This window comes from Calidris pugnax, unplaced genomic scaffold (genome assembly GCF_001431845.1).
Source record: "Calidris pugnax isolate Ruff unplaced genomic scaffold, ASM143184v1 scaffold21, whole genome shotgun sequence".
NCBI classification, from domain to species: domain Eukaryota; kingdom Metazoa; phylum Chordata; class Aves; order Charadriiformes; family Scolopacidae; genus Calidris; species Calidris pugnax.
Genome location: NW_015090770.1, coordinates 979,163 through 1,006,655, shown reverse-complemented (window position 1 = coordinate 1,006,655; position 27,493 = coordinate 979,163). Strand labels below are relative to the sequence as shown.

General features: G+C 36.4%; 1 protein-coding gene across 1 annotated transcript in view; it reads left to right on the top strand.

Moving 5' to 3' along the window:
- CCDC93 (coiled-coil domain containing 93) overlaps positions 1–27,493 on the top strand; it is a 48,702-nt gene that overhangs the window by 3,664 nt on the left and 17,545 nt on the right. The window contains exons 4-14 of the mRNA XM_014939973.1: positions 2,059–2,170; positions 6,309–6,407; positions 7,835–7,891; positions 10,815–10,915; positions 15,121–15,160; positions 16,614–16,706; positions 17,267–17,317; positions 18,402–18,488; positions 23,603–23,719; positions 26,994–27,056; positions 27,239–27,312. Of these exons, the coding sequence (XP_014795459.1) occupies positions 2,059–2,170; positions 6,309–6,407; positions 7,835–7,891; positions 10,815–10,915; positions 15,121–15,160; positions 16,614–16,706; positions 17,267–17,317; positions 18,402–18,488; positions 23,603–23,719; positions 26,994–27,056; positions 27,239–27,312 (894 nt within the window). The remainder of the gene's footprint in view (positions 1–2,058; positions 2,171–6,308; positions 6,408–7,834; positions 7,892–10,814; positions 10,916–15,120; positions 15,161–16,613; positions 16,707–17,266; positions 17,318–18,401; positions 18,489–23,602; positions 23,720–26,993; positions 27,057–27,238; positions 27,313–27,493) is intronic.

Genomic DNA, 27,493 nt, shown 5'->3' with positions numbered 1-27,493 from the left:
TTAATAACCCCTGATTCTCCTTGGTGGTTCTGGGTTGGAATTGTAGGCATCAGCAAACAGAATTTAAAGCATATTGCTGTTGCTGAAACAGTTACCTGCCCCACAGTGAGGAGGAAGAGGAGGAGTTCCTTCCTGATAGTGACCCAATGAGGCCATTTTGGTTTGATTCATTTCTTATGCATGGAATTTGCTCATAAACCAGGTAATTCATGTGTTAAGGAGGTTGTAAAAATTGTTTGTGCTGAGAAAAGGGAATATGTTCTAAAATATGTTATTTTTTTATGCATTTCTGTGATAAAAGAGCTGTAATTAAAATTTGCAGGAAGTAAGAATATTCAGTCAAGTTACAGTTGCATGAAGAGACTTGTTTGCTCAATGTAGTTGAAAAGAACATCTTTTTGTGCTGTTTTCTTGAAAGTCATTTAGCGTTGGCAAGACTGTAACGCTTTTAAAAATAAAGTTTTGTGGTTATTGCCATTTAACTTGGCAATATTCAAATCATCACAGATAACAATGCTTTATGTAATTAAGTGCATAGAATTAAGTAGAGACTAGGCATGAAGATAGTGGTGGCAGTTTTTACAATTGCTAAGGTTTTATAATTGCTGTCTTTGTTATCCTTAAGAACAGCAGGTTAGGAAATAGTTAAGTTGTTCTGAAAATGTTCTGTTATCTTTCCAGCTGAGTGGATGTAAAACTGGCAAAACAAAAACCAGGCTCCTCTCCCAAAAACAGCAACAGTGATTTATTTGTAAATCTGAAGTGTTCAGAGTCACACAAGCATAGGCTATTTTGATATCAGCATAATGTTTATATTGGTGGTGGCTCAGTGCTTCTGTGATGTTTTCAAGATAAGGAAAAGTTGTGTTTTCTCAGTATTATTCTGAAGACCTTTGATGGTGTCCTATTATTTAACTGCTGGGTTGAAATAAACATGGAAACATACATTCAGGGACGATCTTGCATCTACTCCATCTACTCGATAAAGAACTTTTTTTTTTTAATTGCATTTGCTTTGTGCAGAGAGGTGCTGCTATTTTCATGTTGTAGAACATGAAAATATGGTGCCATATATGGTACCATAATATGGTGCCACAACGGAAATTGCCTTTTAAGAATTATGGCAAATTTTTCACTTCTCTTAAGAAGTACAACTTTTCAGGTTCTGTTCCCAGACTTTGGCCTCTTTCTCATATCTTTTGTTCCCCTTCTGTTCTTCCAGAGTATCAGTTGTCTGTTTGGGCAGTACTGAGTATCACTGTGGTCAATACTAGGCCAGTTAATTTTTTTCCTTCATGGAAAAATAGTTTGTTTTCCCACTAGGGTGTTCCTCCACGGTGCTGACACCTGCTTTAAAAATGTGCTTGACAGCATTGGCAGCAAAAAAATACCTTGCCTTAAAATAAGGGATTCAGTGGAAGCGGGATGGTGTTCTTGTAGATGGATCCCTTGTGTCAGGGTAATCCTTGCACTTTACCAGCTCTTACTTGAGCTGAAGAATGAGATGGTTGCCAGCAAATTCAGTTTTACTCACTTTGAAGCCATGTGAAGTATACGGTGCATTTAGCTTTTAGGTGTATTTAAACTCATAAAATTTCAGTAGCAATGTCAAGATATATTTGGGAGTGTTCTGCTAAACAAATTTTTAAGTCTTTACATTTGATTCTGGACTTTCTTTGAATCCATGTCTTTTACTTTGTTTAAGTGTCCTTAAAGCTAGCATTACTTCATGTATGCATATATTACAATATGCAAAGGTGTTTGTAAATACATCTTACATGGGCATTTCATCTGACCAGATGTACAGATCTTTAAATGAAATCACAAGGTAGAAGCCTGCAAGAAGGGCGTTTAATCACCTCTTCCCAGTCAAATAATATATACAGTACAATTTAAAAGCTACTTTGTAGATGAAAGTTTGATTGCTTTTCATAGCTGTATACAATGAAAGCCACTAGAGGGAACCTTCTAACTGCTAGCTGTATTTGCAAAAATAAATTGTAATTTACAAAAGAAAATTGTAGCATATATAAATTTGTGTTTTTGTTGTTTTATTAGTGCCTTAACTGAAAAAATTGTGTCAGTATTACCAAAAATGAAGTGTCCTCATCGTTTGGAACCACATCAGATCCAGGGACTGGATTTCATTCATATATTTCCTGTTGTACAGGTAATAATTTTGTGATGTATCGATACTTTGCTGAAAAAAAGCCATAAAACTTGCACAAGCATTTTAACAAAGACCTGTATTATTGTTTGGCTCTTTATTTAACTTGGGAATGAAAAATCACAGAGGAAGTAGTTTAAATGAATGTTTTTAAAGAATTGAGTGATGTTATGGATGATACAGTTTTTAAGTATTGTTTGATCCACATTTAAGAAAAACACAAAACAGACTTTTAAAATTCTTTGAAATGGAGTCAGATTCTGCCTTTTGTGGAATCCCTGCTTAAAGAAACTGAAGTTTAAGTTTGTTTTGGAACCCAAGAATCTACTTTGCCAGACTAGGATGTAGAACAAACTTATTACAGTCTATGTTTAAGTTTATGGAGTAAGTTATGCAGATAGTCATTCAGTCAGGAGGACGTCAATAAGGCAAAAGCCAGTTGGGGTTGTTTCTTTAAGCATAATTCATCCTTTGTCCATATCACTTAAAAACTGTATGGATGGAAAAATAAATTGCTCTGACATGTGATCCTGTTGCTGTGGATCTGTTGAGCACCACTTACTGATCATGTGCACGCCTGTAGTTCCCCTTTTCATTAAGGTTTAAGCTAGCACGTGGTGTGTTCCCCTTAGTGTGGTATCTTGAGAATCCTTGGTATGCCGTTACCATTTTTTGATTTTACTTTCATCTGCGCACAGAAAAGTATCTTTGATAAACAGGGAGAATGAAGACTCTTAAGCAAGCTGCTTTTTCATTAAATAACTCCTTACCTCCTGCCTGTGAAAGAATTTAGCAAGTGAGAGTTTAATCTAAATTCCAGTTTGTAACAAGTGGAGAAAACTTCCTGTTGTCTCTTATCTTCTAGTAGGGGCCTCCTGAGGAAAACCACACTAACTGCACTCCCCACAAAGGTGTGTTGTGGTGTGTGCTACTGCTACACAGCTTTCAAGCTGTGCTTGTGCTGCCAAGGGTGGAAAGTTTGTATCTTGTTAATGTGAGGTTTTTTACTTCTGAAGTTGTATTTTACTACCAAAAAAAAAATTTAAAAAATCCCAACTCAGGTTAATTTCTTGCCCTGGTCACTTGATGATAATGAATGGTTACATTTATCAAATATAAGGCTTCTCTGGTGGGAGAAGTAACTCCTCTCCTAAAGTGAGAACGTGAACTATTACTCCTGCTGTAAAAACGATAGCACTAGGTATTCTTTTCTCTGATCTGCTTTATCTGAAATCTTGATTTGTGATACTACCTCTACAAAGGAGGAAACATTAATTATAAGCAGGGCTTTCTCTGAAAGCAGCAATTCTCAGTAGCTGGCCAGTAGGTGGTATATCTAATCCATACTTGGTGAAGAAGTCTTTCTTGATGAGCTCAGGTTTATTTTGTATGTAGAGGATCTTTTTCAGAAATTGTGGCGTTCTGTCAGGTCCCTGTAAAGTTCTGCTTACTCCAGATACTGTTGGTTCCTCATTTTGTCCCAATCAAGTTAGACTTTCAAGAAAACTTTTATTGGTGTCACCGGTATGCTCTGCTCTGAGAAGGACCATGTGAGTGCTATAATACGTTGATCACACCATGGGATATAAGAATTATGTGTTTGATAATGACACTTTACAAAGTGCCCTCTTAAATTCGGCATTTTGCTTGCTATCTGTAATTCTCATATCAGTCCCCAAATCTTGCAGCAGCTCTTTCCTCTGCCTGGTGTTGTGTCCCAATAGCTCTTGCACTTTGCAAGCTACTCTGGTGAACTTGATGGGGTGGAATTTATATTAATACTTCCCAACAGGAAGAAATTAGATTGAGCTGGCTCACTGCCATAGACTGTAGCAGAACTTAAAAAAGAAAAAAGGCTTGAAAAAAATTCTAGTGGGCAGAAATGGTGCTGTTCTTCCTAGTAAAGTCTGCTGATGTTCCCAGGGAAAAGGATGTACAATCTTCTGTTGAGATGTGCTTTTCAATTAACAGCTTGCATTTTCATCTCTCTTCTTGTCATCATCTTTCCCTCACTTTCCAGGGGTTCATGGTTATAGCACAGAAAACTGTTGCTAAGTTCAAACTTGGATCCCAAGATTGATCTGATCTCTTATGTGACCTCCTGCACAGGCTGTCAACAGCCGACAAGATTTATCTTCTCCAGCATTGTTTAAAATGTACTTCAATCTCTTGTGGCTTTTTGTGTGGTCTTATAAATGTCGGAAGAAGTCTTTTTTTCTTCTACGGGCATGTGGTTCTTCTTGAATACTTCACAGGCTTGAAGATATGTCTTTTCATGGTGGAACTGTAGTTTTTGAAAGCAATAAGTGATCTATAGTAGGAAAATTTGATAGAAATGCATATAATCTAGCTGTAAGGCCTTCTACCTGGGGTACAGCCAAGATTAATGAGATTGAGGTAGTGTTCCAAGTGGTGTCTTCTGTCAGAGTATAATGAACTAATGATATAAGACAAGTTCAGTGTTGGGTTCAGGCACTGAGAGCCCTGAACATTCTTCTGTTCAACTTTTAATTGTTTCAAATTCTAGCAGAGCTCCAGCCCATCTCCTCTCACTCAGACACATAGAGAATGGGTACTGTGAACAGTTCAAGCTTGCTTTGTGGAAGGATGACCATAGCAAAGCCCACAGACTGTATAAAAGCCACCTGACTATCCATTTGTTTTCAAATGTGCTCCCAAGGACTTCTTTGGAGTAGGGAGGGATGAACCTGTATGCAGTGCAGAGTACAGTCACGTTTTTGTACACGTGCTGTAAATCCAGTGCTTCCTACAACTAGAGGAATTTATTAGTTATTCAGTATGGTCTGCTCAGTAGAAGAACAAAGTTGATAGATTTTAAGAGTACAGTAGGGTTTTGAGATTTTTGAACGTTGGATAGGATGGATGTTGTGCTGGCTGGTACAGTTGAGCTCTTGGTCTTGTGCATTGTGAGGTGTGTGTGCTATTTCATGGTGTAGGTGAAAAGAAAAAGCCACAAAATTAACATCCCTTTGTTCCGTCAACTACTGTTGCGTATTTTCTATATCGTGTATTATTCTCTATTTTGATAATATAACATTAATGTTTAACAAGTAGTAACGATGAATACTATAGATATTATAACTACTTGATGTCGTGAAACATACTTTGTTTAAAAGTGTTTTTTAGCTTAAATAGTAGATTCCTTGACTAGGAGGTGGGGTTTATGCCACTCAGATTATTTTGGGAGGGCCCTTCAGAGGTTTTTTTGGGGGTGGGGTGGTAGGGTGTATTTTTAACTTTTTTTTTCCTCCTTAAAGATTGTAGCTAAAAGAATAATGTTCGACGTGGCCCACAACCATTTCTATTCCATAGATGCTCTTTTTTCCCCCCTTTTTGGAACGATTTTATTGAAGATGCAATTTTTTGGATTACAAAAATTCATATTGTCAAAATTTCAATGGACTTTGCTTATGCTTGTGAAGATTTCTTATGTTTTTGTTTATAAATTAATTTTTCAAGTAAGAATTCCTAATAGTTGGAATTTGCAATAGATTTCTCTTTCCGTACTTGTACTCTAATTACTTTCTTAAAGCAATTCAGTATATGAGAAGTTACAGTGCAGGCTAAGTAAAGGGAACATCGTGCAACAAAATAACTAATTTTGGAATACACTATTTACAAATAACATTCAGAAAAGTGGGGGTTTTAAGGATAGCACACTCTGCTCCACACTCTTCTCCTATGGGAAGGCAGTTTGGTCTTTTGACTATGGCTTTTGATTTATGACTCCCACTGTAGTATGAACAGTATGGCTCACTGAAGGTTGTATGGTTCAATATAGTTTAATAGGGTGAAGAATATTTAGGCTTTTACATTGATAAAACTTTGATTACAAGAGAAGGCCTGTGGTTTCTTAGTTTATACATTATCTGGTTGCTCTACTGAGCTTTTTAGTACACAGAAGAGTAGCAAAGTTTTTTAAATAGCTAATGCTGAGTCATTTTGTTAGGAGTAGGAACTGAATTACCATGTTTATAAAAAGATGTTCTTGTTTGTGTGCTTAAAATGTGCTTTTAGCTTTTATCCTGTATTAAAAATAATTATGCAGTAGTTTGGTGTTTGCTGCTGTTATTCTTCCCCTTTCCACTGATACAAATTTGTTGGGTTTTTTTTTCCCCAGTGGCTGGTGAAACGTGCAATAGAAACAAGGGAAGAAATGGGAGACTATATCCGTTCTTACTCTATATCACAATTTCAAAAAACTCATAGACTACCAGAGGTAAGATCAGGCCAGTTCTTGTTTCTGTTACAATATGTCAAATGCTCAGGTGCAGTACCAGTGTCACAGCTCCGAAACCAGCACAATATATCACAGTTGCCTTTGCTATTGTTTTATTAATAGGTCCTAGAGGACTTGGTGCACAAATTCAGCTGGGAAAAAAATTAAAACATTATTATGACAGAGAGTTCATAGATACTGGTTAACTTTTGCTTAATGGTTGCCTTAGTTTTTCTATTTGGTACTTTCGGTACTTTTGGCAATATTGGTGCTTTTCAGTCAGTCTGGCTTGCCAGGTAACTCACTTCTGGAGAGAATCTAGACCTTGGTGCACTGGATCCAGGCAAACTGTGTGACTGGAGTTGGGTTGCCTGAAACACGTTTGAGAACACCCGGCCTGCTGTGAAGAAGCTGATCTAGCAAAATGAGAAGTGATATGCTCTTATTGCTCTGTAACTTGAGTTTTTAGACTGCTTGAAATCAGCTCTTGTCTCTCTGTAGCCAAACCCCAAAATTTGTCCTTGAAAACTAGATTCCTAAAAAAAGTTCATTCAAAAACTGAACTTGGGGAAAGACAGAGGTGGACAGGTTTGGATTAAAAGGAAATACATTTGTCTCTGTAAAATATGATTGCCAGAAGAGTTAGAAGTGGAGTTTTATTTAGAAGTGTAATGGTAAGATCAATTTTGCACTGTTTGAGGTACCTTTTATCATATTCTTCTCCTTCTGATAGTAGTGAAATGCTGCCCACTTTGAAGTTACATGCTTACAACAGCGTTGAGATCCTCTCTTCCTATCCTGCAGTAATGATATGAAGGTTCCTTGGTGCAGGAGGAAAGCAGAAACAAGCTTGGATTTGTGCCTTCAGTGCAGAGGCATCAGTTCTGTTCATGCATATACCAAGGCAATTCCATGTTTAAAAACTAGAACCCAAGTTTTTCTCTAATTCAGTAACAACATTAAAGGTAGATGTCCCCATTATTAGGAAAGACAGCAGGATTTTATTAGCTTGAAGTGGTTTGGATTTTGTTTGATTTGTTGGTTTTGATTGTTTTTAATGCTCAGAAACTATAATAATAGTAGGAGAAACTTCTCTTTTCCACATTAAGCCCATCCCAACTTCATTTCTTCACAGTGTAGTAATGATTGGAGATCCCAGTAGTGGGCTGGGTTGCATTTATGTCAAGTACTGTATAAGCTGAAAGCAGAAATACTGCTGATCTAGATACAGTTTTAAACACCCACCTACCTACCTGATGAAAGAACCAAATACTTTTCTGTGTTACAGAAAATCACTAACACTTCACCAAATAATCGGGCAGCTCAGTTAGAAATTATGTGACAATTTTGTTTGCTAACTCATTACGATGCTTGAGATTTAATTTCCATTCCTGGTATTTTTAATGACCTCTGTTAATGTCTTGCAGGATGATGAATTTATGCAAAGAAAAGAGAAGGCTATCAAAACTGTTACTGATATTTGTGTAAGTATGTTGGATTTTTATGATTAAGAAGCAAGTGTTTTTAGTAATGAGATGGTAGAGGTTACTTTTCTTTAATGCATATGATCCTGGGATCCTTTTTCATGAAAAGGTCCCAGTTGAATTACACATCGAGCTTCATTCTTAGAACAAGTCTCAAATGCCTCAATTTGCCAAATAATCAGATTGAAAACCCTTTAGATGCAGTCTGTACGAGTAGGTAAACCATTATCAACTGCCTGCACAGAAAGTGTGGAGCTCCATGCTATCAAACAGAAGGCACAAGGTAACTTACAGGCTATTAAATCCTGAGTAGACTAAGTGTTTGTTTTAAGCTATCACCAGTTGGACTATTTGTCTTGTAATTAATCAAAATAGCAATTATCTCCTCAATTTAAACGTCTGCATTTCAGAACTTGTCTTTTTTACTTCTTGTAATTAGCAATGAAAACACACACCCTGCTCTGGAAGTGTCCAGTTTTTAGGTGCATCTTCATGGTAGATAAAGGTTTGACACTTGTTCATCACTGCTCAGAGTATCATCAGACAAACAGCTCTTCTTTAAATGCAGGAGCTCTGTTAGGATTATATCCTCTACAGCTGGCACTTGATCTTCTTAACGGCAGGATTAGTTCATGAGACCTCTTAAAGCATCAAGGCACGAGTGCTGTCTAGAAGAACACACAGAGTGAATTTCCAGGGGAGAAAGTGCACAAGTGACCCTATCTATCCATAGAAACTGGAAGAGGGAGAAGACAGCTATTAGATGAAGGCTTTTTTGCAGGTCACCTTTAAATCGTTATGCATTGGAATTGGAAGAGAAATCCACTTTCCTAAAAGAGGACCAGCAAGTGTGAAAGATTAGCCCGTTGTCTGAATTAATTATTACAACTCTGGTCTATGGACCTACCCTCCTCTTCTCAAGGGGACAATACAATGAGATTTATGGTTAAGATCAGGACTAAAGGTTAGAAGAGGGAATATTAAATATCAGTAATAGTTATTGGAGTAAGAACTACTGCAGCTGAAAGGTGACTATCTAGTGAACGGAGATTATCTTGCACTGTTTTTTTTTCAGCTACTCAATTTTCTGATGCCTACAATTTATGTAGCACAGATGTAATCTAGAATGCCATCATAAAAGCTATAATTACTTTTATGACTTATGTTGCTTTTCTGTAGGTGTGAAAGTACGTTTTTGTCGGAAATTCTTGATCATAAAAAGTTTTTTGGTGTGGCAAGCAAAAATGCAGCAAGATTTAATAGCTGGAAACCAAGATGACAGTAATTCAAATTAGAAATGAAGTAAAAATTGCAAAGGGTAACTGACAACTTTAGGAGAAACTTGCCAAGGAATAGTGCCTGTTTTCACTTGTTTGAAATATCTGCTTTGGGATTACATGTCTTTGAAATAGGCTGAAAGCTATTTCAGCAATGTTATGGTGCAGGAATTGCTTGTGGAAAATAATAATTTGTGTTGTACAAAAAACCAGGTCAAGCAAAGGGTAATCTTCCTCTTTTTATTTTATTTTAGAATTTTTGCAACTTCTTGCATTGAATCTTTTGTCACATCTGAATAGAATTTTCTGAAGTTAAATGTATATGGAAAGCCCAAGCTTTGATTTCAAGTTTTGCTTTTTTGTAAGGTATTTTTTCTGAGCATTCTGAGCCTGGGCCTCAAAGGATTCAAAAGACAGGAATGTAAAACAGACCAGAAGAGAGGGGACTGTTTCTTATTGATGTTGTTCATTTGGTGATGAAGTTTTTCTCTGCTGTGATGAGGGCTAGAATTTCATTTCAGAAGAAGAAGAGAAAACGTCACTTAATTGATTGAGGAATACACTTTTTAAAACATAGCAGTTGGATTAAAAAAAAAAAGTGTTTGAAATGACAGATTCTTGGCCAGTTTTTCCAGTACTTGCTAGCATGAGAGCACTAAATCCTAGACTTCAAGTGACTTCAAAGTCTTTGTTCCGGCAACAGAAATGTTGCATTACGGACTTGCCAAACAAAGAGCAAAACCAATTCCAGTCAAACTAAATCTTATCTTGTTTCCAGTTTCTAATTTGGAGAAAATTGAGGTGTTCGTAATTATTTTTCATTTGGTTTGGCTTTTGGTTTTCTTGTGCTCGACTTAGAGTAATTTTTCTAATGTTATTATATAGGCTTTCATAGTGGCATAGTTGATCTATATGGAAGGAGGAAAAAAAAAAAGGTACTTTAATCTAGGCCTATGTTTACAGTATTATAACAGTTGTGTCTGTGTAAATGGTCAGGATAGTGGCTCTGTCCTTCTGTTTCCATTTTGTTTTTAAATTGGAAGTAGCTCTGTCAGTACAAAATAGTACTTTTGAATCCTTGTTTAATTTGATGGGCTGTTGTCCAGCTGTAGGATCACATTAGGATAGCATGAGATCGAATGGTTTTAATTCCAAACCTTAAGATATTTTTGTTCCTTAAATTGCAATAAAATCTTCTTTAATTACATTGTAACTTGTGATCATTGAGTAGGTAATAATTACATTTAATTATCTAATAGGAGATCAAAAATAGAAGTAGCTTACGAAGGAGGGAAGATTTCTAGATACTGTCATTATCACCTAAATCATAGGACTTTTTAAATAGATATTGATTGTGTTTGATTCATGTTTCAAACATCATGGGGCTGTTTGAAGAAGTCATGTTTGTTGTTAAATACTCATAATTTTTAAAAACCTGGAAAGAAGGGTCCTGTAGCAAATTGTTACAAGTAAATACTCAGTAAGATTTTATCAAGCAATTCCCCAAAAAAAAAGTGAAGGATGTTTATTTGTGTAAGTATATTGAGTTGGAAAGCAAACAGTTGTATATATCACTCTAGATAACAATGCTTCGTTTCTTTTAGAAAAGCCTTGTACAAACTCTGAATTCCTTCACTGTCTTACAGGAGGTTTACAAACCCCAGAGAAAATATAAACGTCAGAAGGGAGCTGAAGAACTGCTAGATGAGGAATCAAAGGTTCATGCTACGCTTCTGGAATATGGCAGGTGAAAGGCTTCATTTAATTGTCTGTGGGTTTTGTATTGTGTGTATTTAGAAGTGTTCCATAGGAAATTTGGATTGTGGGGTTTTTTGCCACTAGAGAATCAAATGGTTTGAGATGTACCACTGTTTGGTTTCAGAATTTGTTTGCTTACCCTGTGAATTCTCTGAGAACTGGACAGTCCTTACGTGTGTGAACAATGTTTTGTACAACAGGAGCCCAAGTTCTGAATTTAGGCTGCTAGTAGGGCATGTTTATTTAACGTACTTGTTCTTTGCTTCATAAAAATGGCTTAACTTCCTCATGCTTCTAAGTTGAGTCTGTCAATCAATATCGCCTCTTTGCAAGCAATCCCCAGAAAGTAAGGGAAAAAGGAGCTGAAGTTGTTACTGCTTCTTTTTTTATTTCTAACATGGTTGCTACATCAGGAAACTGAATTATGGTTTTAGTGCTTTTTCTTCTTACTTTTTTCAAACTTCCATATAGAGATAAAGTTACCAAGATTTGCACTTACCCATTTCCTTTGGAAGTCCCTCTGGGTAACTGAGAGCTCTCCAAACATACAAAAATAATGTTACAGAATTTCTGTTTCTAGCTTCTATTTCCAATTTTCTTTTTGTAGTTTAGTGAGACGAACGGCTTGTCTATTGTCTGAGATCTTAATACTTAATTAGTGCAAATTACATTTGAATTCGGTTTTGTATCTTCTGCAGGTTCTGCTACAAAGCCATAAATTATAGTATTTGTGTGTGTGTCGTTATTTTGAGTTTATCCCTCTTAGCCTTTTTGTACATTTGTCTCCACACACAGTTGAAATCAGCAAGCATCCTGGTTGCAGATTGCTTATAATCTTCCCCTTTCATGGTGGTATTTTGGAGGGCGGCACGAACAAATTAATATCTTTCAGCTTATTTTCCATTAAAGTGGGATGAAATCCTCTGTGTGTTCCTAATGGAACGAAACTATTGAGGGATATCTGGGTGTCCTGTTACTCAGCAGAGCTCTTCTGATGTTACATAAACTTTATATACAAAGGGTTAACTATAGAACTTTTCCTTTCCTTCCACCACCAGTGGAGTTCAGTGCAGTTATCTGAAGTATAGCAAGCTGATTTAAAAGCCCAAGATGACTGGCTGCTCTAGTGAGCTTAGTCTGTTCAAAGCACAGAGCCACAAGGAAATACAGTGGCTCTTCTATATATGTTAACAGGTTGTATATATGTATATATATATATATGTATATGTATATATGTAACTGGTTTTGTTAACAGAGTTAGCATTCACAAATTCTGTGGGCTGTAATCTTCAATGAGTCTTAATATTTTTCTAATGCTAGTAAGGAATTAGGCTTGATTTATGTTGTCCACTTTAGCGTCCAATTTCTTCCTCCTCAATGAAAACTGAATTTGGCAGTTTGTGACAGTGTCAGGGATTATTCTACTTGGCGTGTGGATTTCTTCTCTGACTCGTCAGGGGAAGATGCTCATGCTGAAATCTTTAGATTTAGATCACATCATTTGATACCTCACCACTGCTCAAATGGGAATCCAAAGAGCTGGTATGGAAAAATGAAGCTGTGTACTCCTGTCCATTTATATTTTCTTGTACTGTTTCGGTGTCAATAGACATTTCCTAATAAACAAAAAGAGTATAAAAAAGTTTACACAGTTCAAGGGAATTTTTATATATGATTTTTTTCTAGAGTAATTTCATATGTGTGTTTTTTTTCTTTTTTTAAAAGCAAAACTGGAAATCATGATATAGCTTGAGAATTGAAGTAAATAGATGTTTTCTGTAGATTCTCAGAAATTGTTTTAGTTTTAGGTACAGTTGAGACCTAAGTAAAGCTCATTTCTTGTGGAAAAACAGATAAATCTTTAATATAAAAGCAGTGAAAATGGATGATGGAGAAAGTTTAAGTACAGAGAGAGTAAGTAAGAACAGAAAAGTATGAATTGCTGAAGACATAAGGGAACTGCTCTTCTATTATGTAGTGTCCATCACTACATAGATATGAGGTGTGGGACCGATAAGAAGGATGACCAAGAACTTGTGAATTTGGGGAAGGAAAATATGTCTTCAGAGCAGTATTTGTTGAGATGATCTTGATGACATCGCAGAGTCCTAACAAAAGAACAATTGGAGAAGACTTGCTGGGCTGATTATTTCCATTGGTGATATGAATGGACAGTACTTACTAGAAGACAAATGGAGTTAGTTTTTTGGTGTGAAAAGCTTAAAATGAACTGAATGGAAGTGGGAGAAAATTAGGATAGTTGAAAGCTTTGAGTTTATTTTGGTAATGCCTTCATAAGGAGTTCTCAAAGCATAAAACTCTATCAGAAAAATATGGTGCAAAAATAAAGAACTCTGAGAAAATTACAATAGTGAGCCACACATCATGTCTGGTTCATGTGTTCTGGTAGACAAAGAAATTCTTACAGAGGGTGGTAGTATGTCTGCTCTGAACCTAGTAATAAAATAATGGGAGTACAAGGACTCAGAGAAATCTGTGGGGTCAGTAGGGATTACTGTCCACTCTTCAGCAACGTTAGGGGAACTACAACACTGCTGAAAAAGCAAATAGTAAATTTTTGGTAGACTTAAGAGTTGAATGTTTCTAGAATTCAAATAATTAAAGTGAACCCTTCATTCCTTTACTGAATGTAGATGGCAGTCATAGAAAATTGTGAGGAGAGGGGTTTTTTCCCTCCTAAATGCCCCTTGGTTATCATAGAAATGGCTCCTTTCAGAGCACACTAATGATAAAAGTTACTTTTCTCAGTCCAGCAAATAGTATAGGGTCTTTCAATGTCCTCATGTCAAATGCAGCGTTGTTCAGATGGAGTGAGTGGTAGTGCCATATTCTAAATTGTTTTTTGATCCTGTGGCCTCCAGCTTAAAACTTACCACAAATGAGCTTGAATGTGGTAGGGCAGAGCCTGCCTGGAGAGCACAGTGATGCCAACGAGCATCTTTCCACACAGTTGCATCGTCTCTTTCAGCAAAGGGCTTTCGTTGCCACTTCTTTGCATATTATCAAGTTAGTTTTCAGCAAAGGTGGGTTCTTATAACAGATGTGAAATGTTAAGCCTGGGAGGCATCGGGGTTCTCGGTTGATATAACTGATGTTTGGGTTTTTGTTACTGCTCTTCTGATGCAGTTCGTTACTTGGATGTGTTTATGAAAATAAAATTGTGCTCCTACAAAAAGCAAGAACAGCTATACAATAATGGCAATACTAATGGCAAATGCTTTTATACCAATGCAACTTTATGCCTATTCTCTGGGAGGGTAGTGCTCTGCTGTATTCTTTGTGCTGCTAAGCTTTAAAATGCAGAGAAAAGTTCATGTTGAGGAATTCTTGAAAACCTGGTGTTACGCTGTAATAAAATATGACTGAATGTACCTCTTGAGTGATCCTCAGCAGCGGTATCAATTGTCAACAGTTCTCCATCTATTCAACACTCAACTTTTAGCCATAAAAGGCTTGTAAATAGTCCTGCTTCTGCAGTAGTTAAGGAATTAAACAGTTGTAGCTGTTACTCAGGAGCATCACTTCTTGTCATATCTGTGTGCATGCTGGGTTTAGTGCTTCGTAATACTGATGATTGCTTCCTCATATCTAAAATTTCTTTCTACCTGTTTTTTTTCTTTGAGATAATATTTCTAAACTAACCGCATAACTCAAATGTCAGTTTTTCATTTCCCTCAAAAAACCAGAACTAAAAGGTTTATTTGAGTATTTATTTAAAGCTCTGAACACCAGGCTTCTGAAATAAATTGAAGATTCATCAAAGCACACAAGCATGAATGGTTTTTTTTGGGGAGTAGAGATTGTGCTGACAACTTCCTGAGGCCTTTCAGAATTCAGAAGTGTACATCTAGTGGCTGAGGATTCACTTCCAAATGGAAAGAGAGTAGTGCTTTTTCCTTTCATGAGCTTTAAATGACCATATTTTTACGAACAGTCTGGATTTGCACATCATAATGGAAGGAGTAGATGGAGTTGAAATTATTCTGTAAATGTGCTGCAGTACCTGCTTATTTAGTTTGAAGCATTCCAAAACTAACTGGAACCTGGCTGTTGTTTTTCTTAAACGATTCACTTATAGTGGATTTCGTATGTTGAAAACTGATAGAAACTTAATTTATTTGAGGTAGTTGGAAATAATAATGCATTTCTTTCATGTTATTATTGTTCTTTTAGGAGATACGGATTTAGCAGACAAGCAGGGAAAACAGAACAGGTAAAAATACACTAATTTTAAATATTCATATTGTGGGAAGAATTGTATTGTTTCTGTTGGAGTGTTGGTTACTGTAAGATCTTAGAAGTTATAGCTGTTTATTCTGCTGTATTGCTTTATTATTCCCACCTTTTAAAAATGGCTAATTGGAACTAAAAATCTGTATGCAGTGAAAGACGCAATTGATTATTATCTCCTTTTTTAAAGCATTTCCTTTATCTGTGCACAAAGATCACATTTTGAAACATTTTTCACTTAGAAGAAAGGGCGATTGGGTGTTTTGTTTTGTTTTCTTTTTTAACATGAGGTAATGAACATACCCTGTCTCTTTAATTAGTATCTATTAACTAAGTGTCCCATGATGTGATCGTTAAAATATTTTTTTTTTTCCTTTTCCTCTTAAAGAACATTTCAGCTTGGTAAGAAATTTTGTAGGCATTTGTTACATAACAGGTTATTTAATGTGGTAGAGGAAGATGATACCATGCCATAAATAAATCATAAAGCATCTTGAAAAGTAGAATCCTTGCTGTGCTTCTGATGATTATGGAATCATAAAATGTCCTTGTCCGAGTATATGCAGTTTTATTATTTCAGTGCAGATATTACTTGGGCTACAAGCTTTTGCTACAGGCAGAGATAATGAAGAAATGCATTAAGCGTGTCATGGACCCAGCAATACACTGAGTACATTAAGGTTGCCCTTCTTCATTATCTTAATATTTTGCATACAAATTTAGCATTTAAATTTTATAAATGGAGATGTTTCCTAATCTAGGCATACCTCTTTTTCCCCTCAAACGAACTGCCAGGCCACAGTCATGTTTATAGAGTTCATTCTGTTTCTTCAAAAGTTTTAGTGGCTTTGGAATATTTTATGTTAGAAGGTCATCATGTTTGTTGCATGAACTGAGTCACCAGTAAGGCAGAAACAGTCAGGTCAGTGGTGCAATAGAGTGACCTAGAAATTCAGGTTGTCTGTAACTAGTTCTCATTATTTTAGTGGTGCAAATTCTTCTGACTGAACTAGGAAATTTTACACTTTTTTATGTTGTATGATTGTTATGCCGATATCAAGTTACAAAAAATTATTTATGAAAAAAAAAATAATAAATAAAATAAATATCAGCTTTCTCCTATATAGCAATCATCATATTCTGGGGTAGCCAGTTGTCTCATGAGGTTGGTAGTTCTTAGAAGGTTGTGGAATAAGGGAACTTTGTACCAGATGTGTCCTTACCAAGCCAGAGACGCTGTATTGAACAGCTGGAATACTTAGGAAGTCAGGGAGGCTGACATCTCAGTCAGCATGAATTGAAAGGTGAGGATGTTCTGGTAGCTAATGTGTATTCATAAAAACAGAACAGCTTTATTTCAATTTTCTGTGTTGTCTTCCTTAATACATTAGATTACTGGAACTAGATACATTATTTTCTTAAATTTTCTTTAAAAGGCTGAAGATAAAAAAGTTGCGCTACCTCCGGGGCTTGCAGCAGCAGGAAAAGCTGAGCCATGTGATGAAGATGACCTTCAGGCTGCTGAAGAGGTGTGCCATACGCATCGTAGGCATGGAGGTTACTGACCTGGGGAGGAGGGGGGGCCGCAGCAGTTATTGCTGCCCAGTCATTCTCTGCAAGGAGGAAAATTTCCACGCTTGGCTGAAGTGGCAGTTGCTTCCTGCAGGAGAATATGGAACCTGAAATTGATGCACTAACTCAAATGTTTGTTGATGTCTAATACTGAAAAATGCAACTTTTGTTTTTGGAATCTGAGCATGTTTAGTAGCAAATGTTTGTTGATGTCTAATACTGAAAAAAGCAACTTTTGTTTTGGAATCTGAGCATTTTTAATATGTCAGGTTTTGGTAGATAGTGGGAGCTGGATATTCTGAGTGAACCTGTACTGTGATAAGGAATTTTCCTTAATTTGATGGCTTTAGCCACCTCTTCTTTTACTTTCATAGACATACTGTCCCATTACGTGCATTAAAATATGGATGTTGTATGATACTAATTGTTTGTATACATGTGTCCCTGACACTGGGCAGAAATAAGTTAAATAATAAAATATACTTTTTAATGTGTAATTTCTTATATTTTGCCCTAGCTTCGCATTAAAACTCTGATGACTGGGATGGCTGCGATGGCAACAGAAGAGGTAAGAAGCATTTAAAACTGATACAGCATTGTTTAAATTATGGTTGGTTATAGCAATTATTCTTAAAATTGGATTAATGTTGAGTCTGAAGTCTTGGACTGATTGCATTTAAATTTTCATGAAGGGAATGCGAGGAAAGATGGTTGAATTAGGAAGAAAGTAATTTTTACAAGGCTGATGACTTAATCATTTGCCTTGAGGTGATAAACCCAATACAAATAAGTGCCTCTTTCAAATGGTTTCTACAAGAAGAATTTCAGGGGAAAGACATCGCAGTGCAGCTACCCAAGATGCATTATGACCTTACTTTATTCATCTTGTGAAGATAGCCAGAGGAATAATCGTTTTGCTGGGGAGGGTGAAGGAAAATTGTATGCGTTTCAAGGTGTTTTTCAAAGCACTGATAAATATTTATAAGCAACACCATCAGTGTAAGACACTGAAAATACTGGATGTTTATCTTGTTTTAAAATTCTTAAGCGGTTGTAGACAAATGATATAATGTAACTTTTAGGCAGTTGTAATTTTGAAAATTCCTACATTTTGATTTCTGGCTGAGAGGACTGGGAAGAAATTAAGTTGTGAAACATTGTTTCTGTTTATGCTGAAATCACAGAAGAATAGGTAGTAATTAGTCTAGTCTCAAAGTTGATTGACATGCTTTCTGCTGAAATCCACTGTAGAATTCAGTTGTACTTGAAGGTTGTTTTAATACATGCATCCAGCTGGAAAGGTGCATTCTTTCACACATCTGCTTTTGTTATCGTGTGGCTCAAAATGTGGTCTAAAAGTGAGTTTTATCACTGTGTATGCAAAGTTCAGTGTACAGAATGCAATTCAAAATAAGTTTTTGGAAATCTGGATTCAGGTTACCCCTGTTGTTTGCTAAAAGGTTGTAAGTGAGAAATTTCCATCAGCAAAGTGTTTTTTGGGGGGTGGAATGTTTCTTGGTCTTAAAAACTGGAGATTTTTAGCCAGTGTAAAGGTTTTGTACATTTTTGTTAAAATTAGAGCTTGGGGAGATTGGCATGGTGAAAGCACAGGCAGTTCCAAAACTCCAAATGTTTTCTTGACACAATTGCAGGGCAAGTTGACAGCAAGCACAGTTGGCCAGATTGTTGGACTCCAGTCAGACGAGATCAAGCAAATAGTGTCAGAATACGCTGAAAAGGTAAGTGTGTTACCTGGTTATGTTTTACCAAATCATGCTTGATAGTTTGTTAATTTAGACCTTACTTCCAATTTAATTGCCATGATTATCTTGGAATAACACTGTTTTGTATATGCTATGAGTAACGGCACAGTCAGGATCCAGGAAAGTATTTTGATGACATTTAAACATACACGAGCTTTTGGTGTGACAGCACGTATTCCTGAATTGCATTCATGAGTAGTTCGGGTTTAAGCACTTGCTTAAATGTTTTCATGAATAAAGAAGGACCTGGGTTGATATCTCTTCAAACCAGAGGCCTAAACTCTTAATGCATTTTAAAATGTTCTGTGTTAAGCACAGAAATGCAGTTCTGTGGGCCTGCCCGGAGAAAAATCTAGGCGACTTCCACTCAGATTTTCATACACTGGGATCTTACTTGCAGTGGGCTCCAATTACCAGTCATGCCCTGGATCTCTCGTTCTGAATCTAGTATCATGAAAAACAAACCTTTGTTGCTTATAGAAGTCAAGGCAATTAGCTGTGTATATTAGCTCCATTTATTGTGTTCAACTGTGATAGTTTTTACAGTAATGTGAAAAGAAAATCTGGCTCTTCAAGCAATTAATACATACAATACATCACTGCCAGATATGAGTTATAGGTCGCTCTTATTTGTCCAATAGTCTTCTCATATTTCTTCCTTTTTGTTGACACATATGAGGTATGGAGCTTTCCCATTTGGGAGATAAACCCTATAACTCAACGGAGTCTATAGCAAATTCTTGGCCTTTCTTTATTATAAAGCATTGGAAGACCAGAAGCCCAAGGGTCATATTTCAATGTTACATTTCTTCTGTTCTGAGAGAAGGCAGCAGGACCTTGACTATTATAGTAGAGCAATGATTAATACTCTGGAAAGTAAGAACTGATTCAAGTCAAATCAAAAATGTATTGCTTTTCAAATCTATTGCATGTGACAAAAAAAAATAATTTCTGTGCGTGCATGCATGGACCAGGAAAAGAGAATTAAGGATGTTATCAAACAGTTTATTGAAGCATCAGCAATGTTTGGATACAGTTCTGATAGTTTTTAACTCCTTGTAACTATACATAGTCTGAAGAACATGGCAGTGCTTATTTGTCTACCAGAGTTGTTGTAGAATCCCCAGGCCCAGTGAAGATAGCTGGCAAACAAAACTCTAGATATGATGTTGCCACGTGCCAGGTCCTTTCTTACATGATAGTATATTTGCAGAAGACAAATTTTGCATTTTGCAAATTGCATTTGCCCCTTCTTTCTGCTGCTGTGTTAACTTGTTGGCTAAACTGGAAGGAAGATTCTGGTGGTGTTCCTCACTTTCTAAGTGTCCTGGCAGAAAATTATTAACATGTCTTTTATCTGCCTATTCATCACCAGCTTTCTAAGGCCAATTATACAAAGTAGTTTTGATTTTACTGTGTTAGGATTCTTCCTCTGAGAATTTGCAAGTATCATCATATATAATGAGAAGTTTTGCTAGGAGTAGAATAGGATGAAAAGCTTGTTCCCTGATAAAATGAGAGAATAACTAAAACTGGAGAAGTGCTGTCTCAAAACCACCTCATTCAAAAATTCCTGAAGGAGAATCCTCTTCAGCAGTTTTAAATGCTGTTTGCTTACATCTTGAGAAGATGACTCAGAATATTTTTGGATTTCAGGAATCTTGCATCAGAGATTACTATGCACCCTACACAGTCAGTTGAAGTAACATAAAATAAGAATTTCAACCAGTTAGCATGGTTAGAGTTTGTTGTTCAAGGAAGATACTAAACTGGATGTTTTTATATTATTTTTTTGTTTTTGTTGTTTGAGGAAATCCTGAAAGATAAGGTGAGATGCAGTGATTTTTATCTTTGGGTTCCTGAGCCTTGGGGACAGTGTCAAGGAAAAATGATGACAAATCACATTGCAATGACTGCTAAAGATCTAAATCAAACTTGACTGAAAACAGATTTGAGCTGTTACAGGGCTGGAGATTGTTTTTGTTTTCCCAATGGACTTCAGACAGGGGAATTTGAGACAGCAGTGTTGGAGTTAGTCACAGCTCTAAACTTCTGAAGGCTGTTTGCTAGTTGGTTGATGGTTGAACATGAAGAGATAAATGAAATTATGTACTGCTACAAAGTTTGCGTTTTTGTACAGAGGCTCCTTATTTTTTTTGAGAATGTGAAGTTTTGTAGACTAATGATTGAATTCTCTTTAATTATTGGAAGGTTTATAGCACTAATGTGTGTGAGAGAATCTCATTACAAAGAATAACATCAATTGGATGTATTTCCTTCCTCCTTCCCATTTAAAAATTTTACATGTGAACAGTGGGAGGCAGACTCTTAAAATCTAGAATTAGCCATTTATTTTGGCTAGCAGGTTTTGAGCTGCCATAGATTAATGATCCTCATGCATAATTAATAGGGAATTTTAACTTGAAAAATTCTGTCATAGAAAATGATGCTACTAGCACTTCTTGTTTAACTTGTTTATTTGACTTGGCTAAATCTTTTTAGGGCAGTTGCAGGGAATGGGGAGGAACGCAAAAGTGAGTGCACACCTGGCAGTGGTGGGGATAATGTGTGTTAACAGAACAATTAAAGGATGTATCCAGGTATTTTGTCATGTGTAATTGAATTCTTCTTTTGAGATGGAGAAGCAAATTGATAATCTTGAACAGAGACTGTAGTGCTCAGATGCAGCTTTCTTAAATTAGGTTCAAAAGACAATGACTGTTTCAGTCTAGTAGGAGACCAGGTAACAACAATAGTGTCAAAAAGCAAAGTAGCTTCTATAATTCGTGCTTTTTTCTCCTATAGTGAAAGGTGCACTTCTTCTCCATGAATTGGAACCCAGTTCCTCAGTAACTTTAAAGCAGTGGTGTTGCTGCAGAGCAGATCCTTAGCCCATTTTGGCTGCTTGAGACTTAACCATAGCTTTTTCACTTGCAGACCAGAGGAGTTTTCTGCAGAAGCCTCTGTGTGATTTGGCTAAATAATAAGGGGAATAAGTGTGTATTTGTTGAATAGTTCAGTGTTACAGGTGCTGCTTAGAGGCATTTTTTCCTAACAAGTAGAAAGAAAGTATGTGAATTGTTGGGATAAGGTATCAAAATTGGTCTTTTCTTGCCGTAGATGTAAAAGTATAACAAGTCATTTAAGCTGTTCTTCATTTTCTATATTACTCCTGTTAAAGAAGAGAAAGACAGGTTTTGCCTCTTGTTTTCATTTAAAGTTATGCTGTTAATGAAGACCTGCTTACCTACCTGCCTAGTCTTGATACCAGGAGCAAATATGACTGAAGAGTATTTCATACTTCTTGTAACATTTTTGCTGATTATACATTGTAGTGGTTGTCAACGTTTCACAATTATATAAAAAGCACTTAGTATTGAAGTGTATTTGACAGACTCTGCAAATTAGCACCCGAGGTAGTTGAAAATTAACTTTTTCTAATGAAATACTGGAAAATAGATTAACTGGAAAAAGAATTGTGAGTGCATGAAGCAAATTACCAAAACGGATGCAAGTATTAAAGTGAGGGCTTCCAAAAAGTACAAATAATGTTTAGGCAAATAATCACTTAGACATCTAGATATCACTGATTTTTAATCCTTTAATTGTGAGTGCATGAAGCAAATTACCAAAAAGAATGCAAGTATTAAAATGAGGGCTTCCAAAAGGTGCAAATAATGTTTAGGCAAATAGTGATATCTAGATGTCTAAATGATTGATTTTTTTAATCCATTTGTTGAATAGTTCAGTGTTACAGGTGCTGCTTAGAGGCATTTTTTCCTAACAAGTAGAAAGAAAGTATGTGAATTGTTGGGATAAGGTATCAAAATTGGTCTTTTCTTGCTGTAGATGTAAAAGTATAACAAGTCATTTAAGCTGTTCTTCATTTTCTATATTACTCCTGTTAAAGAAGAGAAAGACAGGTTTTGCCTCTTGTTTTCATTTAAAGTTATGCTGTTAATGAAGACCTGCTTACCTACCTGCCTAGTCTTGATACCAGGAGCAAATATGACTGAAGAGTATTTCATACTTCTTGTAACATTTTTGCTGATTATACATTGTAGTGGTTGTCAACGTTTCACAATTATATAAAAAGCACTTAGTATTGAAGTGTATTTGACAGACTCTGCAAATTAGCACCCGAGGTAGTTGAAAATTAACTTTTTCTAATGAAATACTGGAAAATAGATTAACTGGAAAAAGAATTGTGAGTGCATGAAGCAAATTACCAAAACGGATGCAAGTATTAAAGTGAGGGCTTCCAAAAAGTACAAATAATGTTTAGGCAAATAATCACTTAGACATCTAGATATCACTGATTTTTAATCCTTTTTTTTTTGTCTATTGCAAATATACAATTTCTATTCTAAATGTTACTCCTGATAAAGAATGTTTCTGGCAGCTTTCCTTTCACAATTTGGATAGAACAGGAGACTGGATCCAGATTGTTGTCTTCATTATGTATTTATGAGACACTTTCTTGGCAATGCATGCTGGATCCAGTGGTTTGCAGAGACTGGTGTCCACAGCGCGCGCGCGCGCACACGCAAAGAAGAGCTTTGAATGGTAAATGATCTACCACACTGACTATGTCATTGTCATTCAGCATAAAGATGCATCAAAGCCACTATTTGAGAATCTAAATATACAGTTGTTCAAGGCCTTTGAAAGTTCTGGATCTACTTACTGGGGTATGGACCATGTCTGATCCAACAAGTTCAGTAAATGCCACTGCTTAAGGTGGTTTTTAGCATGGTTCTATTTTTTACATTTAAGAACTTTACTAGGTATGACTGTCATGCTGCTGCAAAAAATTACTTATTTTTTCTAGTATACTGTAGTAGTTTCCACCTGTCCCAGGGCATCTAACTTCATTTCTCACTTACTTTACCTGTTAATTTTGGGATGTAATTCAGTTGTTCAGCCACTTCCTTTTCTTGATGCGAGATAATTCAGTAAATCATTCTTTCTGTTGGATAGCAGGACACAGTTCTTGCTAAGGAATATCAGAGTTGTGTCCCGCTTTGGCATTTCCTGAGCTACTGAAGAAGCAAAAAGTAATGGCAGGTTGTTGTTTCTGTTTATTTTAGCAATCTGAGCTTTCTGCTGAGGAGCGACCAGAAAGGCTTGGAGCTGCCCAACAACACAGAAGGAAGGTGGCATCTCTGAATAAGCAGATTTTGCAAAAAACCAAACTTCTGGAAGAGGTAAGTATTGCGTGTGTAATAAAGAAGAAAGCATTGATGAATGCGGTTGATCACAAAGTTTTTGCCATCCAGAAAAGATTTGAAGCTATCTTCTGTACCAGCAATTTGTCATGCTGAACATTCATTTCAGCATCTCTGGATGTCTTGCTTGCACATTTATTACTAAGACAATGTGTCTGGTTTTATATTAAAAATTGTATAGCTCTGTCTGTGAGGAGGGGGCTAGCTAATCAAAGCGTGTTTTCCTTTTTTTGCATACCTCTCTTGGAGAAAAAAAGAGGGAGGATCTCCATTTGACCTGGTGGCTGTAGTGTTGAATGGGCTCTCTTCACAGGTTCAAGAAACAGTTTAGGAAGTTACTCTAAAATATGCTACAAATTACTTTTTATCCTGTCCTTTTGTATGAGCCACTTTGTCTCACTAAGGTGGGGCTTTTTGCTTGTTTGTTGGAGGTGTTTTAGGGGGGAAAGACTCTTGCATTTGTGACTGATGTTCTGCTCTTATCTATAAGAGCAAGAACTACCACTCTTGTATTTCAAACAGCTTATGTTGTTGCTATTTAAATTCAGAAAAGCATAAGTGGAAAAGCTATGCCATTAATGAGATGCTGCTTTTAATTATGCATACGGCTGCAATCAGCACCATGCCAACTTTAGCTTGCAGAATCTGATGAAAACATATTGCATCAGAGTCAGTAATGGGAAGAGCTTGCCAAAAGACAAATAGTACTTGAGGAAGAACTCTTGCTGATGATTTCTGTGGTTGATACTCTGTCAAGTACAGCACCGCTCCAGCAGCCTTCATCTGATTTTTGTTTTGTTTTGCTCTGCTCTCATCAGTAAAGTCTTAACCCCTTATATCTTAAACTGATGCATTTCTGTTTCTGTGTTCTCCTCTGGCGTGCCTGTCTGTTAAAAATAAGATTTTTTTTCATAGTTGATAACACTCTACTTGTTATTTGCTCTGTGAGTTGAAAGTGAGCAATGTCTGTCACAATTCCTCTTTATTCTAGGGTGAAATATTAGAAGGTATTATAATTATGATATACTGAAATTAATGATACTTTTTTTCCTTGAGTTTGTATTCTTTTAACCATTTGGTAATACGAATTTTCCATATTTGTTTATGTCAAACATAACTTTGGTGCCCTGTCAAAATGATGACTGTTAGTTAAAAAATATTGTCAATACCTAGCATTTAAACGGACGCTGAAGTGTCAGGCTTTCAAAATCATCATATGAGCTTACAGACAGTTAAATCCTGCCTGAATTCCCATGTTGGCTTGAGGTTTTTTGCTGAAGTAGAAACATAAATTACAGAATGAGATCTTTGGAATTTCAAAAGTGGGGGAAAGGAAGAGGATTTTCACTGTATCCAAAGTCAGTGCGGTATGATTCTATCACACTTTAATTCTTCCTTCAAACCACAAAGGCTGTAGGACAAATATGAAGGGAGATAGAGATGTTCTACGTGTGTTTTGTGTAGCACGGAAACAGATGCAGGCCCTCTTAGCATCCCCTCTGAGCAAGCAGGTTGCAAACCTGTTCCAGATAAGAAGTTTTGTTTTCATGACTGGCAGCAGTTTAGCACTGCTTGATGGTACAAGAGGGGACGTTTGCTCAGGTTTAAGGATTTTAATGCAGTTCTACAGATCTTGAACAAACGCTCGCATCTATTTGCAGTTTTTCTGCAGGCAGTATGTAGACATATGAGGGGCACACTCAGTTTGAATGTATAGATGCTATAATGCTACACCACAGCCCTTGCAAGGTGAGAACAGTTCTGGGAGGCAGTCAGCTCAAACTTAATTTGGGAGAGGACAGCTTAGGTACAACTGTGTACTAAGGATGGCTTTGGGAAACTGCCACAGCTAGCCAGGTTTCAAAAATTTAAAATCTTCGATATTGCACAAGCTTCTCTGGCCATGCTGTTTCCTTGATCTTTGGTGCCTAACTGAGCTGTGAGACAGTTGGGGGATGCTTTTGCAGATATTCTGTGTTGTTCCATTACGGTCTGGGACGCAGACAGGATCAGGCAATGTCTGTGTGTGCTCTCAATGACTGACACACTCAAAAGCATTTATGTTCTGGAGCAGATGGTGCTTGTATTCCACAGAATTGTAGCATGGTGAGACTGCTGAATTAGTAATACAGAATATGCCTGTAACTTGATATATATTAAATGTATTACATTTTCATGCCTGGTCCAAGTAATTTCCTTTACTAGTTTCCCTGGCATATGAATGAATTAATGTATTTGCTTGTTATCCACATACTGCTGAGAAGAGGAAAGCAGTTTGGGGTGGGGAGGAGACGTAATTGCAAACAACACAAAATTGAGAAAGTCCTTACTTCATTACAGATTTGCTTTTAACTGCCAAACAAACTTCATAATCCACAGGAGAAAAGTATTTTCTAAATCTGGTGTCATGTTGTTTGCCTTTTTAACAGTTGAGGGCCCTTTAATTCTGTGTTGTTTATTTGCAGTAAGTAACAGTCTCAGTGCTTTGTTTTTATGTGAAAAATGAGTGCTGACAGCTATAAGCTAAATATAATCCTTTTAACACTTTAGTAAAGTAAAAATTTCCTGGCTGAATTTTTTTTTGCCACTTGCCAAAGAGAGATTTTGAAGGGTGAGTTAGAAGTGACAGTGAAATCCCTGACAGTCAAGACCCCCCTTCTAAAAAACATTTGTGAAGTTCTGGCTTCGATACTGCAGTAAGTTTTAGCTAAAATTCTCATAGTACAAACAGTTCTTCAATATTTATGTCAATTTTCATGAAATGTATATTACAGTCTTAAATTATAAATTTTTTTCAACTGTTTTTTCAGTCTATATGGTGAAATATTGGTAAAAAATATTTTTCTTGAATAGCTCTAACTTATTTGGAGAAGTACAAAATGGAACTCTCTTCTTAACCTGGTGTGAAAGTAGGTGGGTATAACCAGGGGAAATAACCGAGCAATTTAGCAGAGATTCTGTCCAATAAATTGCAATTCTGTTGGCATCCATTTTGTAAAAGCTGCTGTTTAGATGTATTAGATTCCAGAACAGAGGGTCAGGTGGAAATGTTTGCTGGTATTAGTTAAATATTCAATCGGAATTCTTGCAAGCAAATGCTTTCAGAATGGATGACAAGAAAAGAAAGTGTTTGTGATGCTTGGCCTATTGTTTAGTAGACAACCATTATTAACAGCTCAAATATTGTTCTCCAATACAGATGTAATTAGTGTGAATATACAATCAAACTCCTGTCTTTCTCTTTCCATAATAGTTGCAAGCTAAATGTGCTGATCTGCAGGCAAAATGTACCGAAGCAAAAAAGACGTTAAGTGAGGTAATTTTTCTTTGGTTTTCTGTGCACTGATTCTAACAGTCATTTTTCAGTAGTTTGGGGTATTAAATGGTGAAGCTGTTTGACAACTTACACCATTGATCCCATGGTATGGGAAGGCTGAGTACCAGGAATCATTTTATGTGTGGAACTTATTTGAATTCATTATCAATTGCAACCCTTAGGTTAAGAGTTATGGTGAAAAGCTGGACAAGGAATTGGCAGCCTTAGAAACAATAGAATCCCAAGCAGATTCTAGGTAAGTTTCTTCCTTTATGACCTTTGACATTCTGAAAAATAATGGTTTTAAAATTAATTCTTCAATGTTTCTTTTTTTTCAATCTAAACAATTAACTAGAATTTAAAAATTAAACAATACTCCTGCTTGCTTTCCAAAGACAGGAAAATATTGCCATACTATTCAATCAGAACGAGAAGTG